The sequence below is a fragment of the Pogona vitticeps genome, chromosome 5, assembly GCF_051106095.1.
Source record: "Pogona vitticeps strain Pit_001003342236 chromosome 5, PviZW2.1, whole genome shotgun sequence".
NCBI classification, from domain to species: Eukaryota; Metazoa; Chordata; class Lepidosauria; order Squamata; family Agamidae; genus Pogona; species Pogona vitticeps.
The window spans coordinates 152,226,731-152,243,917 of NC_135787.1; the positions used below are offsets into that span (position 1 = coordinate 152,226,731).

General features: G+C 39.3%; 1 protein-coding gene across 2 annotated transcripts in view; it reads left to right on the forward strand.

Annotated features, from left to right (window-relative positions):
• The first annotated feature begins 7,388 nt into the window (after window positions 1-7,388).
• LRRIQ1 (leucine rich repeats and IQ motif containing 1) overlaps window positions 7,389-17,187 on the forward strand; it is a 131,092-nt gene continuing 121,293 nt past the window's right edge. The window contains exons 1-5 of one of the 2 annotated variants that reach the window (XM_020777759.3): window positions 7,389-7,544; window positions 8,296-8,432; window positions 12,263-12,374; window positions 14,324-14,418; window positions 15,776-15,887. In XM_020777759.3, the coding sequence (XP_020633418.3) occupies window positions 7,541-7,544; window positions 8,296-8,432; window positions 12,263-12,374; window positions 14,324-14,418; window positions 15,776-15,887 (460 nt within the window). In that variant the 5' untranslated portion in view covers window positions 7,389-7,540. The remainder of the gene's footprint in view (window positions 7,545-8,295; window positions 8,433-12,262; window positions 12,375-14,323; window positions 14,419-15,775; window positions 15,888-17,187) is intronic. The other variant, XM_020777766.3, reaches the window with a different exon arrangement.

The following is a 17,187-nucleotide window of genomic DNA, read 5'->3' on the forward strand; positions in this document are numbered from 1 at the left end:
GAAAACCAGAGATTTGTTCAAGAAAATTTGAGATATTAAAGAACATTTTGTGCAAAGATGGACATGATAAAGGACAAAAATGGCAGGGACATTACAGAAGCAGAAGACATCAATAAGAGGTGGCAAGAATACACACAAGAATTATATCAGAAAGATCTGGATGTCCCAGACAACCCAGATAGTGTGGTTGCTGACCTTGAGCCAGATATCCTGGAGAGTGAAGTCAAGTGGGCCTTAGAAAGCATGGCTAACAACAATGTCAGTGGTGGTGATGGCATTCCAGTGGAACTATTTAAAATATTAAAAGATTACGCTGTTAAAGTGCTACACTCAATATGCCAGCAAGTTTGGAAAACTCATAAGTGGCCAGATAATTGGAAAAGATCAGTCTACATCCCAATCCCAAAGTAGGCCAATGCCAAAGAAGGCCAATGCCAAAGAATGCTCCAACTACCGTACAATTGCACTCATTTCACACGCTAGCAAGGTTATGCTCAAAATCCTACAAGGTAAGCTTCAGTAGTATGTGGACCAAGAACTCCCAGAAGTACAAGCTGGATTTCGAAGGGGCAGAAGAACTAGAGACCAAATTGCTAACATGCGTTGGATTATGGAGAAAGCCAGAGAGTTCCAGAAAATCATCTACTTCTGCTTCATGGACTACGCAAAAGCCTTTGACTGTGTGGACCACAACAAACTATATCAAGTTCTTAAAGAAATGGGAGTGTCTGATCACCTTATCTATCTCCTGAAAAATCTATATGTGGGACAGGAAGCAACAGTTAGAACTGGATATGAAACAAATGATTGGTTCAAAATTGGGAAAGGAGTACGACAAGGCTGCATATTGTCTCCCTGCTTATTTAACTTATATGTAGAATACATCATGCAAAAGGCCAGACTGGAGGAATCCCAAACTGGAATTAAGATTGCTGAAAGAAATATCAAAAACCTCGGATATGCAGATGATACCACTCTAATGGCAGAAAGTGAGGAGAACTTAAAGAACCTCTTAATGAGGGTGGAAGAGGAGAGCACAAAAATGGTCTGAAGCTGAACATCAAAAAAAACTAAGATCATGGCCACTGGTCTCATCACCTCATGGCAAATAGAAGGGGAAGATATTGACGTGGTGACAGATTTTACTTTCCTGAGCTCACTCCATGATCACTGCAGAAGGTGACAGCAGCCACAAAATTAAAAGACACCTGCTTCTCGGGAGGAAAGCAATGACAAACCTAGACAGCATTTTAAAAAGCAGTGTCATCATCTTGCCAACAAAAGTCAGAATGGTCAAAGCTATGGTTTTTCCTGTAGTGATGTATGGAAGTGCTGGAGGAGACTCTTGAGAGTCCCTTGGACTGCAAGGAGATCAAACCTATCCATTATGCAGGAAATCAACCCTGAGTGCCCACTGGAAGGACAGATCCTGAAGCTGAGGCTTCAATACTTTGGCCATCTCATGAAAAAAGAGGACTCCCTGGAAAAGATGCTGATGTTGGGAAAGTGTGAAGGCAAGAGGAGAAGAGGATGACAGAGGATGAGATGGATGGACAGTGTCATCGAAGTGACCATCATGAATTTGACCCAACTCTGGGAGGCAGTGGAAGAGAGGAGGGCCTGGTGTGCTCTGGTCCATGGCATTGCGAAGAGTTGGACATGACTTACCGACTAAACAACAACATTCATAATTGGTTGCAGTGTAGTTAAGGAGTTTAATTATAAATAAGTGTTCATAAGACTGCAGACATGATGGCAGTCCTTATTATTAATTACAGTCCTTATTATTAATGTCTTTTGTTCCAGTTTCCCTAAAGTGGAATGTCTGAAAACACTGATTTCTGAGCACACCCTGTTTAGCTGCACAGGAAAGGGAACATGCTGATAGAGACAAACTAAGAAGAGATAAACATCAGGTTTGGAAGAATTTATAAATAATAATAATTGTTCTCTATTTACTTTCTACTCACATAAACTGCAATTTATTCACCAGGTAATCTTAGCCACATCAAATATATAGTATAGTATATGCATTCTTTTATTATTATGCTGTGAAACATGATGCATACGGATAACCATTGCATTATACCTGAATGACAAGCTCCATTAAAATTAAAGATTAGTCATTCCATAAGATTTCATTTTTATCAGTGTGCATACATAGAAATTTGAGAATAATGTACTAGATTGTGAGTCATTTAAGGCTTCACATAAAAATCTTCCAAGTTTCATGCAGAACAAATTCACATGATCAGTACAAAGCTCTCTGGTTTAGGTCTCTGGCTGCGAAACCAGAGGTGGGACTTTGATTCCCCACTGTGCTTCCTTGACGGAGACTAGACTTGATGATTCAAAGGGTCCCTTCCAGCTCTGCAATTTTAATGTTATTGTCATTAAATGAAAACTAACCTTTTCTTTTTGTTCATGGGCAAAACCACATTCTTTCTCATTACATTGATCAACTAGGCCGTTTTGTTACAAATTGAAGAATATAAAACGGTGGCAATAATGGGGGAAAAAAACAGCTGGAGGTTGAATATATTTTTACGGTTTCTGGTCTTTTCCACTATTCTTTACTAGCTACAGATCAGCCTCCCCCACCCTGGTGCCCTCCTTCATTTCCTGAAGGCATTACATTGTTATATTCATGAGAGAGACAGCTAGAGAGTAAGAGTCTGAGAAAGACAGAAGACCCTGAAAAGGGTTACAGTAAGTCAGTATTGACATGACAGGATATTGTTGTTGTTGTTAAGATACAATGCCTCCCACTACAAGCCCCCACCACTACCATAACTGAAAGGCAAATGGTCCCTTCTTTAGCTGTCTCTACACGGGTTTCTTGGGGCTGGGATGCCCCTTCTGCCCATCAAGCAAATCCACCTTGGCTGCCATACTTCTACAGAAGGAGTGCCTGACACATTCAAACTCTTCACAGGGCCTCCCAGATATGTTAGAATCTATTGGGATGACATATAATCCACTAAATTATGAGTCAGCATGAAAACAAACCAGACTGCAAAAGAAAATCTGGAGCCAAAGTACCTAGATGGAAGAGAGCAAGAAACCAGCATTCCCTTCGTTTTCTTTTCCAGATTTATTTTTTCCTCCATTGGATGATCTCCCTCCCAACCAATGATGGAAGAATTATGTATGGCAGCTCCAAGGATAGTGTATATTCTGCCCCTCCTGCAGCATTTCCAGGGACCTCCTCGTGATCATTCCATACCAGCTTTTGTTTCTATGGATGGCAAGAGTCCTGACATCAGTGGGTAAACACTGAAGTATTTCTGTTGAGATCAGGGAAGAAGGGGAGATTCTCTTCTCAGCTATGGAGGGGGTGATTCATTTTATTATATAATCCCTGGGACTGTGTTCCAGGGGCCAGAGAACTTGAGCAAGATGATTACTTCACCCACAGCTTCTCCTCCAGTATATGTAGACCCAAGGTCAGACTAGGCAATATAGTTAGCACATCTGTAGAAGAAGAAGATCTAAGGATATAACTGTAGATATGTTTAGAGAACCAGTGTGATATACCAGATGGAATGGTAGATATACCCATAGTCAGCCCATTAGGATGGAAATGGTAAACTATCCTGCAAGTCAATACCGCCATCTTGTGGGAACTTTAATGCTTTATTATCAACATTTATTATCACCAGAGCACAGGTTGCTGTCCTCTGAAGATGCCGGCCACATATTACTTTCTTGTAGTGTATGGGTACAAAAAGTGTCTCATGCAATTTTCAGTGACTCCTGAGAAGCCGGAGAGGCCTACCCAGGTTCAGCAGCTGGGCACATGAATCCTCAAAGGATTCAGGAAATATGAGACAGGTACACTGAACTGTAACCCTACTACTCGTACTAACCCTCAGTATAATGGAATTCTCATTGGGGATAGACAATAATCCACAACAGGATTGTTCAAGGCAGGATTCTAATCCTCTGCAAGCAGCAGCAGCAGCAGCAGCAACAACAACAACAACAACAACAACACAGCACCCTGGAGTATGAGGGTTAATGAATGCAGACTTAAATGCTATGGAGAACAAAAACTACATGCACAGGTGCTTATTACTCACACAAAACAGTAAAAAAAATTATCTCAAGTGACATCCAGAAACCAAAAGTCACAAACATAAAACCCAACACCTGGAAGTAATAAAAATGACAGTTCATATCTGAATGATGCACGATAATGTATCCTTGAAAATGAAATCATTTATTTTTAGTACACAATAACGTCCTACCAAAAAAAAGCCTATAGTTCCACATCATGTTAACATTTTAAACATGGCTATGAAAGGAGATATTTACTATAAAGCTGAACTGTACAGATGAAAAATCTGATTTAGAATCAGCAGAGGCTCTATCTTTTTCTAACAGAACAAGGGGTAAAACAAGCAGGTCTTCCCCACTGATGTTTCTTTGTTGATTCAATCTTCAGTTGGCTTTTCTCTCTCTGCTTAGATTTATGTATGTCACGTCATTTCAAGTGCTCCATTAAGGAAACACTTGCTCAGTTTTACAGAATTTTTCACAAGCATTTACAGAATTCTCCGTTTTACATGTAAGAATGCCTGTTCTGGTGGTGATTGCGATTACTCAATGATGAGGGACTTTTTTCCTTTTAATTTTCAGGGTTCCCACCTCCACCCTATGCGATCAAACACCTTCCATTAGGGATACACTTCTGTTGTGGGCACTATTACATTTTCCACTCCTAAAACTGCAATATCTCATAATATCCCCACTGCCCCAATCTTGCAGAGCCATTGTGCTTCAGGTTGTGCACCATGCATGGACGGTGTCTATTGCATTGGTAACAATGGAAAAGTTACCTTTTCCACAACTCAACTTCCTGTGGCCATATTTGCTTTAACACTAGTGCGTAGCTTTTTATTATGGGGACTAATAAGAAAGCAGCAAACTGTGGACAATGCCAGTGCCAGTTTTATCCATCACAGAGACTTTCATGTGAACATGCCTAGTGTCTTCCCCAATGGAAAGTGCCTGCACATTCATTAATTTCACCTCTACTGTGCCTTCCAATTGATTCAAAGAGTGAATCCATTCCTTTCTCAGCAACCTGCTAAGTAGGAAAGTAGCAGGAGAGAAAAGGATGGGTTGGCTGGCTTTTGTCTTTGGATCCATCCACTGCTACTGGCTTTAGCCTGTTCCACTACCAGTAAATTAGTCTCCAAAGTTACCATGCTGTGTGGGAAGGTAGCCCATGACTGGGGGGGGGGCAGTTTTCTGCTATTTCATTTGCTCTAAGACCACAGGCAGCTCACAATTGGTGATACCTTCCCCTGAAAATTTTGGACTGAAATGTTTTCCTTCCACCACTCTGTCTGTAAGCTGCTCCTGTGAAGTATGACTGAGTTTTGATAAGCTCTGGCTTCATTATGATGGAGGAGATTGGATGGGACACGGTCATCTTAACGAATATGAAGCACAAACAATGGCCGTAGTTCTAGTAATCCCATAATACAGATACTTTCTAATAAAATATAATTTTCTAATAGAACAAAAGCCTAAGATACAGCTCTTGACAAATACTCCACTTCATGTTTTAATATTAATTCCACTTACTCATATTGTACGAACGGTATGCCACATTTTGTGAACTCTGTTGATGAGGATCTACTTCTTTGTTACTAACTATATATATTCATTATGCTCCCAGTGTCATTTTCTTTCTTTTACTTTCCAAGGACAAAAGAATTAAGAGTTAAGAGCTTACACACACAGTTCTGTCCTCAAAAGCACAGAAAGTACAAGTTAAGGCTCCTGGGCTTAATTTCTATCTCATATGAGCAATAAGCAGATTCCGTAGTCTCATATACTGTGTCTGTTTACAAGTTAGGCTGCAATTCTGTACAATTTGATTTGGGAGTTTGACCCATGGATCTTAACAGAAATTTATTCGCGAAGGCTTTCACGGCCGGGATCTAATGCTTGTTCTGGGTTTTTCGGGCTCTTTGGCCGTGTTCTGAAGGTTGTTCTTCCTGACATTTCGTCAGTCTCTGTGGCCAGCATCTTCAGAGGACAGCAACCTGTACTCTGGACAGGTTGCTGTCCTCTGAAGATGCCTGCCACTGAGACTGGCGAAACGTCAGGAAGAACAACCTTCAGAACACGGCCAAAGAGCCCGAAAAACCCAGAACAATCAATAGAAATTGCTTCCAAAGAGAGATATTCATAAAACTAGACTTCTCCTTGGTCTTGACAACTCCCTCTCCAGGTTGAGGAGGGAAGTTGGATGTATTTAATATGTACGTATTTAAACTGTAAATGCTCAGCCTCTTGCACGATTTGTCTTTTACTTAAGAAAGAACATTTTTAAAAAATCAATAGCATGTTTAGAAAGTGTAATGCAAAGTAAAATTCTCGCAAAGTTTGGTAAGTGGATTAGGGTATTAGATTTATTTATTTAAAATATTTTATCCCACCTTTCTTCTTAAAAGGTCCCAAAATGGCTTACATAATTAAAAAGACAACATTGAAAACCTTAAAAAACAAGAATGAAAACATTTAAAAAAGAATTAAATAAATATATTTAAAATAGTAAGCAAAACCAATACTAAAAACACATTTAAAAGCAACAGAACACAGCAATCCAACTAATTTGTTGCTTGTAGTTTTTCAGTGTTTCATTTATATTATTGTACACCCCAAACGATGAGCATGTTATGCTTTTTTGGGGGGGGGGAGCAAACAGGGCTAGGAGGTGTTGCTGTTTATTTTATTAACACTCATAACCCCAAGATTTCGGTGCTCTGTAAATGTGGGTGCCCTGGGGCAAAATCCCGGTTGCTCCATCCTAGTTGCAGCCTTGCTTATTACCCTTTGAAAAGACACAGAATTGCGCTGCCAGTCTTTTGTTTTTCTGTTCGGTCGCGGATTTTGCACTAGGTAAAAAAAGGGGGGTGCGTTGTTTGGGGGGGGGAACTTATTTTTTTGTGCCTCCCTCGGGAGTCCAAGAAACGTTTCTCTGTAAACGTAGAAGAGGTAGCCGTGTTAGTCTGTGCAAGCGTTATAGGTAAAAACAAAATAAAGTTCAAAAAATAAAAATAGAAATAAAAGAATCAAAATGCATAACCGCGGGGGGGCACCTTAAAGACTAACCACGAAAACTCGCATTAATTGTTTTTTGGATTTTATTTTGTTTTTACCTATAAATCTCCAAAAAGGGGAAAGCAAGCATATTTTGGGGAAGCCAAAACACGAAGGGGAAAATTCCCCCCTCCCCTTAATTACATTTCTTGCGTCTTCTGTACTCCCTGACAGCCAACTCTCCCTTTATCTTCTTCCACGCTGTCCTCCTTGGGACACTGGATTCAAAGCAACCTAAATCCAGCCCTCGCGGCCTCCGTAGCTACCCATTCCCCGTTGCCGTGGTTACACTTCCTGCAACACTGAAGCCGACAGCTCTGCGGCGGGTTCTGAAGCAGGTCGGAGTTCATCGGAGATGGGGAGCATGGAGAGTGTAATAGCTGTCTATCCAGTATGGTAAAAGGATATTAAGCAGTTGGCCATGGGTGTGTATGACACAGTTGAGGACACTAGCAGTTAAGCAAAAACTTCCAAACTCAAACTTTACATTTCCTCTGCCGAGTTATGTTCTTCTACTATTGCTATTAGGCTGTTATTTTCCAACGTTTGGAAGATGACATGGTTTTATATTTTAGAACAGTACTTTAGATTAATGAGATAATTGCACTGATTTGCAGTTATTGGTTGTGCCATGGTTAATGGCATACTCGAAGAAGTATGCTATAGCAGTTTGGTTATCAGACTGGGATTTGGGACAGCCAGGCTGTAGTTCCCAAGGAGCTAAATGAGCTTGGTGATAACATTTTATCAGCCTCATAGGACTGTCAGAAAGATGAACTGGGTGGGAGGATAACCATGTGCAGTGCCTTGAACTCATAGGAAGAAAAGCAGGATGGAGCTGTAACTAATAAATAACAGCAAGTGAATGAATAATAATTTCAAAGAGGCTAGTATATCAGCAAAATCAAAGGGAGAGGAAAAAAAGGATGAAATATTGTGACAGCTTAAAGAGTAATAAATATGTTTCAATTATTGATTGAAAATGATTTTGATCCACATAATCTCGCACTGAGAAAAATATGTTAGTCTTTAAGGTGCCGCAATAATTGCCCTTTGCTTTTTGCTTTTTTCCCCCCTGCCTTTCAGTTTTGCCAATGCAAATAAGTAACAGTAGCAGTAGGTATGCAATTCAGTAATACGTACCTCCTTTATTTTTTTTACATATTGCAATAAAAGCGATGGAGGAAAATTATGATGATGCAGAAATTGAAGAAGAAATAGAACTTGAACTAAGCCAAATCAGCTTCTCTTCCTTTGAAACAGATGATCCTAACAGTGATGTATCCCTAGAAGCTTCAAGTGATAGTGAACCAGTAAGTAGTCTTATTATCTATATTATAAGCTTTCTTGGTTGATGGACAGGTTACTAGGGAAATAAATGAATAATGTAGCATCCACAGGGCTAGAAGGCACATTTTTATGACAAAATTAGTTTATATACAACGCTCTATAGACAAATACTTTCACTAGGCTGAGTAAAGCATAGGCCAATATCCTATTGCCAGGCAACATGCTGCAGGAGAAGCATTTCTGCTTGTCATTTTTCCCTGGCCACATACAAGTTGTAATGCAGCAACAGAAAGCTGAATTTAAAGCACGTGCAAGTAACAGCAGGCCAGAGATCAGGGTTCAGATAGAGCATTCCACTCTTGTGAGTTTTATACTCCATGAAAAGGAACAAGACTCTAGACATGCTATAGACAATGAGAACTTATTAAGGGTCCTTGATGGATAATTTGCTTCCTATTAATCCTATATGCTATCAACATGAATTTGACCAAACTCCGGGAAGACAGGAGGGCCTGGTGTGCTCTGGTCCATGGGGTCACGAAGAGTCGGACACGACTTAACGACTAAACAACAACAAAATCCTATATTCTGAAGAAATCTGTTTTTGCTTCATTCATACATGTTCATCTTCATGAAAGTAGTTGTCGTTCTTTCCCCATTATCCTCTCTGTATTTAACTCTTTTTAAAAACATGAGCTATACTACTTCTTAACAGAGCTGTTTCTAGGGTGGAGCAACTATGGCTTTGCTCCAGGGCACTAAAATTTTTTAGGCACCCTGACATCTACAGGTGAATCTGCCAGTGAGTATTAGAAAAATAAACAGCGACACCATTTTCTTTTCTGTTTGAAACATAATCTTTGGGTGAGGGGACACACCACATTTTCCTCTTCCTTTTTCATTACTTGGGCTAGTAGCCTTGCCTCAGAGGTGGAGCCACCTCAGATGGCAAAATGACTAGTTATGGCTCTGCTTGTGGAAAAAATGATCCGTATGTCTATAGCAGAGAAAAACAAACATTGGTAAGATAGGGCTTTTTACAGTGTGTGTTATACTAAAAATCTTTTTACCCTTTTATCTTTTTTAACAAAGAGCAAAATGGTTGTCTTTGTGTTGCCTGCATTATGGAGAGCTTCTTCCTGGCAAGCGTCCTATGTCTGTGACAGCTATTTATTTTTTACCATCCGAAAACCACTTGCCAATGCCAGCTAGAATATAGACACAAAAGCAGATTTGTGTTTTTAAAGTTAACATTTTGGGGGGAAGCGTTTGGGGATTGGTGGGCTGTTATTTATTTATTTTAATTTATAACACACACACCACCGAATTAGTGAGCATGTCACTACTCTGAGCAGCTTACAAAATATATAAAACATACAGCTGAAAAATAAAACATATTAAAAGAAAAATCACCCATCTGGGACACAGGATGGCAAACAACAGGCCAGCATAATTTTATGAAAAGGTGGTGCTTGGGAAAGCTAGGGTAAAAAGCCAAGTTTTAATTTGCTTGTGGAAGCTCAGGAGGGTGGGGGGCAGTCGCACCTCCACAGGAAGAGAGTTCCAGAGTGAAGCGGCCACTACTGAAAAGGCCAGATTTCTGGTTGGTGCCTTCTGGGCCTCTTTTGGAGTAGCCACCCGCAACATTAAAGACTGGGAGGTGCGGGTGGGATGTGAAGATTGCCTAAGAGAGAGGTGTTCTGACAGGTAGTAAGGTCATAAACGGCTTTATAAGTTAGCATCAACAGCTTGAATTTGGTTCAAAAGCATACTGGCAGCCAGTGCAAGAGAGTCAGGACAAATTTAGATTTATCAGTGACCACCCTGACTGCTGCATTTTGCATTTGCTGCAGCTTCTGAACCCCCTTCAAGGGCAGCCCCACGTAGAGAACATTACAGTAGTCAGTCCTTGAGATTACCAATGCATGAACCAGTGATCTCTGTCTTGTCAGGATTCCAAAAATGAGGAAAGCAGTATGAAGAAAGGGAATTAAGGCTTTCATGCTACTTGGTTCTGTTTGTTTCTCTGCTTTTAGAGAAAGCTGAGGGGTGGGGAGGGAATTTACAACACAACTTCAAGGGTAACCAACTTGGTGTGGTTTTTTGTTTTGTTTTTGTTTTGCTTAAGAAATTTTTCTGTCAGAGCAAAAAACAAGATGATAGCCTCTCTTATCTTAACACTGGCAGATAGACAAATATACCCCGGTACCAGGAAGCAGCAGGTTAGTTTAATGTGCACAGGGCAAGTTACATGAAACATAACAACTGTATCTGATAACACATCACTGCTGTCTGCCTCCTGGCATTTACTGCCTAAATTTGCTAACTCATTTTGCGTAATAGTAGCACCAGCCCTGTTTTCCAATGATGTAGATGTACTGATGGGAGAGTTTTCCCGCCATTACTATGTAGAGCAGGGGTCGCCAACCCTTGGTCTGTGGCCTGGTGGCCTTGGCAGGACCGGGCCATGGAGACAGATCTCCTGCCCTCCCCCTCACACACTCTCCGCACGCAAACATACATGGCCCGTCCACCCGCATGCACAGGTGCCCTGCCCCTGCGCCATCTGTGCATGTGCAAGCATGCCCCCCCATGCACGGACCCTGCCCCCCACAACCGGTCCATGGTTCAGAAAAGGTTGGGGACCACTGCTACAGAGCAATGAAGTTTAATGTGGGGACTTCCAAATAAACATGCCTAGGAGTGTACTGTTTGTTGTTATACAGCTGGATCAGATTAAAGGTCTGTCTGGTCCAGCATCTTATATTGCACAGCCAATCAATCACAGTCTGTTGACCTATTAGAGGCAGACAAACAATAGCTGTCTCTGATCATGGAGGTACCATGTAGCCACTGTGTGTGATAGCCACTGAAAAATCTTATTCTCTCTAAATAGGGGATTTATAGCCATTTATAGCCTTGTCCTCTACAAGTCATTTAACATGGTTACCATTACTATATTGAGTAATAGCAAATTTCACAATGTTCATGTTATGTAAGGATATAATTCTTTTTCTCTTTATTGAATTTCCTGGGATCTAGCTTCATTGAATGACCTCTGCATTTACTATTACGAGAAAAGAACAGCAGCAACAACAACAAAGACACTATCCAATTTTCCTACATTGGATTTGTACATGAGTTTATAATTCACTTCCTCATCATAGTTCCTAAATAAAAATATCTCAATACTGATAACTTTTCCTGTAATGGAGGAAGATCCTGGCTGCCCTTTTCTGCCCCTTTAGCAACTCCACAGTATTTTCTTTGAACTGTAGCAATCAATCTACACATAGTGTTCAAAATGTCAGAGCATAAGTAAAAGCATTACAATATTGGCAATTTCAATTTTGATATCTTTTCTATTCATTTCTAGTGTGGAATTTGCCTTCTGTAAAGCTGCTGGACACAAAGCTGATTAACAGTCCAATAGTACATCCCAGTGGATGATATCATGCTGGTATATATCCACTCCCCTGGTCATTGCAAGCAGATGTCTGCTGAACACATACAACATTCAGTGTTATGTAATCAATGAAAAGGAAACCTATTAAACTGGAGTATTATAGCTAACTCTTCCTAAAATGTTAGGTTCTGTAACATATTCCACAGGTTATAGCTTGCATCTGAAGTTACAATTGAAGACAAACATAGGACAACATATTTATTATTGTCTTGATTATAGTATTATTGTAGATTTTAATTGTTTTAAGTTGCTTGTGCACAATATATTGTGAGCCACCCTGAGAAGACTCCTGTCTACAAGGGCGGGATAAAAATCCAATAATAAAATAAATAAAATGAATTATTGATGAAAACTGAGAATGTAGAACATAATTGTATACATATCTAGATTTCAGATGAATTACCAGAATCAGTTCACCATTATTTAGATTTTGTGAGAGGCAGAAGTCAAAATGCAGAAAGACTTATCCTGCAAGATTTAGAGAATGGTGGAATATCAGGTAAGTGATGATTTATTAAAGTATATTTGATGTATTTTCAATTAAAATATTTTCTTATCTCTCTACAAGTAATCTAATCTGTGCTAGCATTCGTAATAGTAGAAAATACATTAATCTGGATACTGTATCATTTTTTGCACTGCTATTCGTGGGAAGATTTTAAAAGTCACTCTAATGAACATGTTATGTGGCAGGGGTCAGTAAAAGTGGAATATTGTGCCATTTCCAACCTGGCTAGAAGAAGGAGCAGGATTCTTGTTGGTGTGACATTAAGCACTTGGGTTTTCATTCTTTGCAGCCAATGAAGTTTCGGGCTAGTAGACGATAGGACAGAATTGTATTGAGGCATAAGATATTCCTTTAGTATGTTTTGACCAGTCTCAAATTTCCAATTTTTAGGTTGGGTGGTGTTTTTTCAGTTCTAGGTGTATTTAGACAATATAGATTATATAATTTGGGATGGTCAAATCTGGACCACTGAACCTCCCTATTCATCCTCTGATGCCTGTCTCCATTTGTGAAAGGAGAAAGGATGAGAGAGGTGTTGGCAGAACTCAGTTCTTGTAAGGCAGTTGTACCAACGTGACTCAGTTTTGTGTGTGCAAGTGTAGCTTCTGTAAACATGCATGTGTGAACTGGGATCTGTCCCAAGAAAGCAGGATTAACTAACATGACCCAAGTCTCTCAGGACAGAGAGCTGAGGGAAAAATCTAAATAGAACCAACATAACTTCTTGGGATCAGCACAGCAGATAGGCACTAACAAAGAATGGAAATCAATAGATATTGTTCTGGTTAGCCACTTCTTTTAGTAAGGTTTATCTCAAGAGATAAGAAGACCATTTATTAGGTTATTGCTGTAAATAAACCTAGCGAAGGATTTCCATGCCTCCCGCTTACCCTGTAGCTGGCAAATAGCATTCACTTGTCAAGGGCAGAATTGACCATCTGGATTAAATTTTCAGCTGAGAAAACCATCCTGGCAGGACTGGCCATGCTCAGCCACTTTTTGTTTGCCCCGCACACTCTTTGCATTTGTGAAATTTGTCTAAGATCAGTACAGCTCTGTAGCCTTTAAAAAAGACTTGGACTTCAGTGTCCATTCTTGACTGGAGTCAGTGTTTACCATTGTGACCTCTGCTTGTTTCACCAAATAAAGAGCTCACCTGAGTATCCCAACACGCCGTTTAACACGCTGCCACCAGCTGATTTCTTTATCAACCTGTATTTTCTATGAAAGACTGAGGTCCATTCAGTACTGAACTTTTAAACAGAAATAGGTTTATTGATTACAAGTTGTTTTAGGACTAGTTCTTAAGCACATTCTAAAAGTTACACAAAGCTTCAGTATCTTACTTTAACCGCTTCTATCTTAATTAATACAGGTCACACTCTGACTAATCACCCCTTAAACACTCCCTCTGCCTCAAACTCCAAACTCTTCCCCCCCTCAAAACTCTGTCTTTGAACTGAACTAGTTTCTCTGGCTCCACCTCCCAACAGCTCTCGTTGGTACATGCCAGTAATCTTCTACCTGAGCCAAAGCAGGGTGATCGCTACAACCACCATTTTGAGATATTTGTTACAACTAGTAGGAAGCATGACATTGTAAAATTAGGAGGTTGCAAAACCCCCATTACATACTGAATTTCTTGTATTTAGGCTATCTGAAGTATTATCTTGTGGTTTGTAAATGTAAAACTGTAATCTGATCTTAAAACTTTAAACTAATCTTTACAATTAATTTTAAAAGTGAAAAAGGGGACTACATAAGCTTGAGATTGTGTGGAACATATGACTTTTTTAGTTTTCAGAAATACAGTAATGCAATCCAGAGCTCTGGCCAAATTGTAATGACTTGATGATCTACCAGTAAATAAATTAGTTATTTAGGGCTTGAACAATAACTGCTTATGAAGTGATCAAATTCTACTATGTCTTCATTTTCAGATGATATTTACAGTGTGGTTCCTAAAAATGCTTCAGAACACTTGGCTGTGTTGGCTTCTGAATATAACGAAGATCCAGAAGAATTAAAGAGAAGGGTATTAAATAGATCTAAAAACCTCCATATGTTTTATTTGATAGATACTTGTTTAGTGTTGGTCATTTAGATTTTTTGCATTGTGTGAAGTGTTTGGGAAAGTTCCAATAATTTCAGTGGAGTTATGGTGTACCAAAGATAAACTCTAGCAATGTTTCAGAATACTGTGATTAAAATCTGCTTGTTGTGTTGTATTTATTTGCCACCTTTCCATCCAATAATTCTGTATGGCATACACAATCTCTCTACTGCCATTCATTTTCTTGCAGTTAAAAAAAAAGAGCTGAATTACTGAGATTGGCCCATATTTACCACATAAGCTATGCAGCTAAACATGGATTTGAATTTACATCTCTCGAATTTAGATCCAATGTAGATCATCACAGTAAACTGGCTTTAAAATTTGAAGTTGTATATTATGAGGTAGTCAACTGCAATTGTATCACTGGGGAAAACTTACAGATACAAGATCAACAGGTCTTGTGTTCACAAGTTCCATTCATTTCAATAAGTCCATTCTAGTTGGAACTGAAATTGGATTTAGTGTATAACATTAAAATGTAATTTTGAGAAATTTTATTGTTTCTGTCTTTCCCTTTCTCCGTGACATTATCACTGTGCTGCTGTAAGGTTAAACAAATTCAGTCACAATGCTATTGTATTTACAGTGATACCTTGCAAGACAAATGCCTCGCACAACGAAAACCTCGCAAGACAAAAGCGTTTTGTGATTTTTTTTGGTTACTCACAAAACAAGTTTTTTCTATGGCCATGCTTCACAAGATGAAATTTTCGCAATACGAAATGATTCGCGGAATGAATTATTTTTGTCTTGCGAGGCATCACTGTATATCTATTTAGAAGTAAGCCTCACTGTGACTAGGATAGTATTATAATTGAGTGTGTGAACAGATAGGTTTTTGTCCCATGTTTTGGAACAAAGGTTTGCTTTGCTCCTTTACCTGAAAACCATATGATATTCATATAATTGTGAATCAGCCTGCTTCTGATTGATGCCTACCTTTTGAGGGTCATTGTCAGGGATGACTTGGTTCTAACATATGGGATTTCTGGGACTGAAGCAAAGTGGCTGGCTGGTTGGCTGATGGACTGTCCCTTTGCGGAAGCCACTTAATGATCTTGAAAAATGGGAAGCTTCCTTTCTGCTCACTTGCAAAGAGGAAGGGAGAGGAAGTATTCCATAGCGTCTCTTCATCAACTACATTTTCTTCAGTACTGTAAGCCTTGCCTGTTAATTGTTGCCCACGTTGAACTAAACTTCTCCTCATATTATTTGTTATTTAATTTTAATAGCTTCATGCTCAGCTACATTATGATGAATATATTTTGCTCTTCAGGTGTTATCTGAAATAGATGAAGAAGAAGAAGAACAGATAAGTGAGGCTCCTGACAATACCATTGAGCCAAACAACAGTGCAAGTGTTTCTTCCAGTGAACCTACTGGTGGAGGTAAACAAATCTGCAGTTCAAGCTAATCATGTTTACTCAGAAGTAAGCACTGTGGTGCTAACTAAAGGTGTGGTCTAAGGACTTTTCTAAGTCAAGACAGAGGAATACTCAGATATGCAAATACTGTAATGTGTCTCAAAATACTGTACACAAATACTATAATATGTCTCAAAAGTCAGTCAATTTCCCTCACTCCATCCCAGTATCTAGGCAGAAGGGAATAAAGATTGTAGTTGAGATTGTTAAGGCCAAACAATGTTCATTCCGAGTGAGGTCAGTGCCTTCTTCCTCACCTTTCCCTTGCTATGAAATGTCTTCATTTTCCTTACATGACTAGATTTAATTGATTATGTAGCTTTGTGATATGGTCACTTTTACAACATGATTTCTTTTTAACTGAAATAGTGCCAGAGTACTTTTGAAATGGTGTTTTAGCGTCAGGAATGGTTTGGAAGATAGATGTGGGTGAATAGCCATGTAAAGAAATAGAAATACTTTTAAATTTTAATATTTCTTCTGCTTTTGTGAAACATCCTTCTCTGCTTCCACACCCCCATTCCAAGTAAACATGTTGTTTTTGTAATGAGTGTGTTAGTGTGGGAACGACTGATTCAACAAAATATGAACCATACTTTCTCAGAAGCAATGGGACTTGATGTGAGTGGAACATCTGAGTAGAGATTAGAACTGATCATAAGCAACTTAGTTGGTAATATGCAAAAATAAATTTTGGTTTTTATCAATTTATTCTTACAGAATGTTGACATTATTCAATAAAATATAGGGATGATTCTTGTTTGTCATATCTCTTTATGGACCGGGACAGAGATTGAAAAATGCTTAACTATAAGACCAAGAACATAATTTAAATCCTATTGACGAAAATTATCTCCAGAAATTACTATTAACAGGGGTGAAAAGATTTCACAATATTTCCCCCACTCTGGCTGCCTTACACTGGCTACCCATTCAATTCCACGTTGATTTCAAGGTGTTAACCATTACCTATAAAGCCCTTAACGGTTTAGGACCTCGATACCTGGCAGAGCACCTTCTTCCGCACAGCCCTACCCATATCACCCTCTCCAGTCAGGCTGGGCAGCTGAGGGGCCTAACGCCAAGTGGGAAAAAGCCAGAATTCAGGCCTTCTCATGCCCCTTTTCTTTTTTTCCTCTTCTCTCCTTCTTCTTCCTCTTCTTTTTTTCCCTCTTTCTTTTTTCCCTTCCCATCTTGGATTAATCTCGATTTTATCTTAGTTTATTTTTTATATTATATGTAAACCGCCCAGAGTAGACCCGTT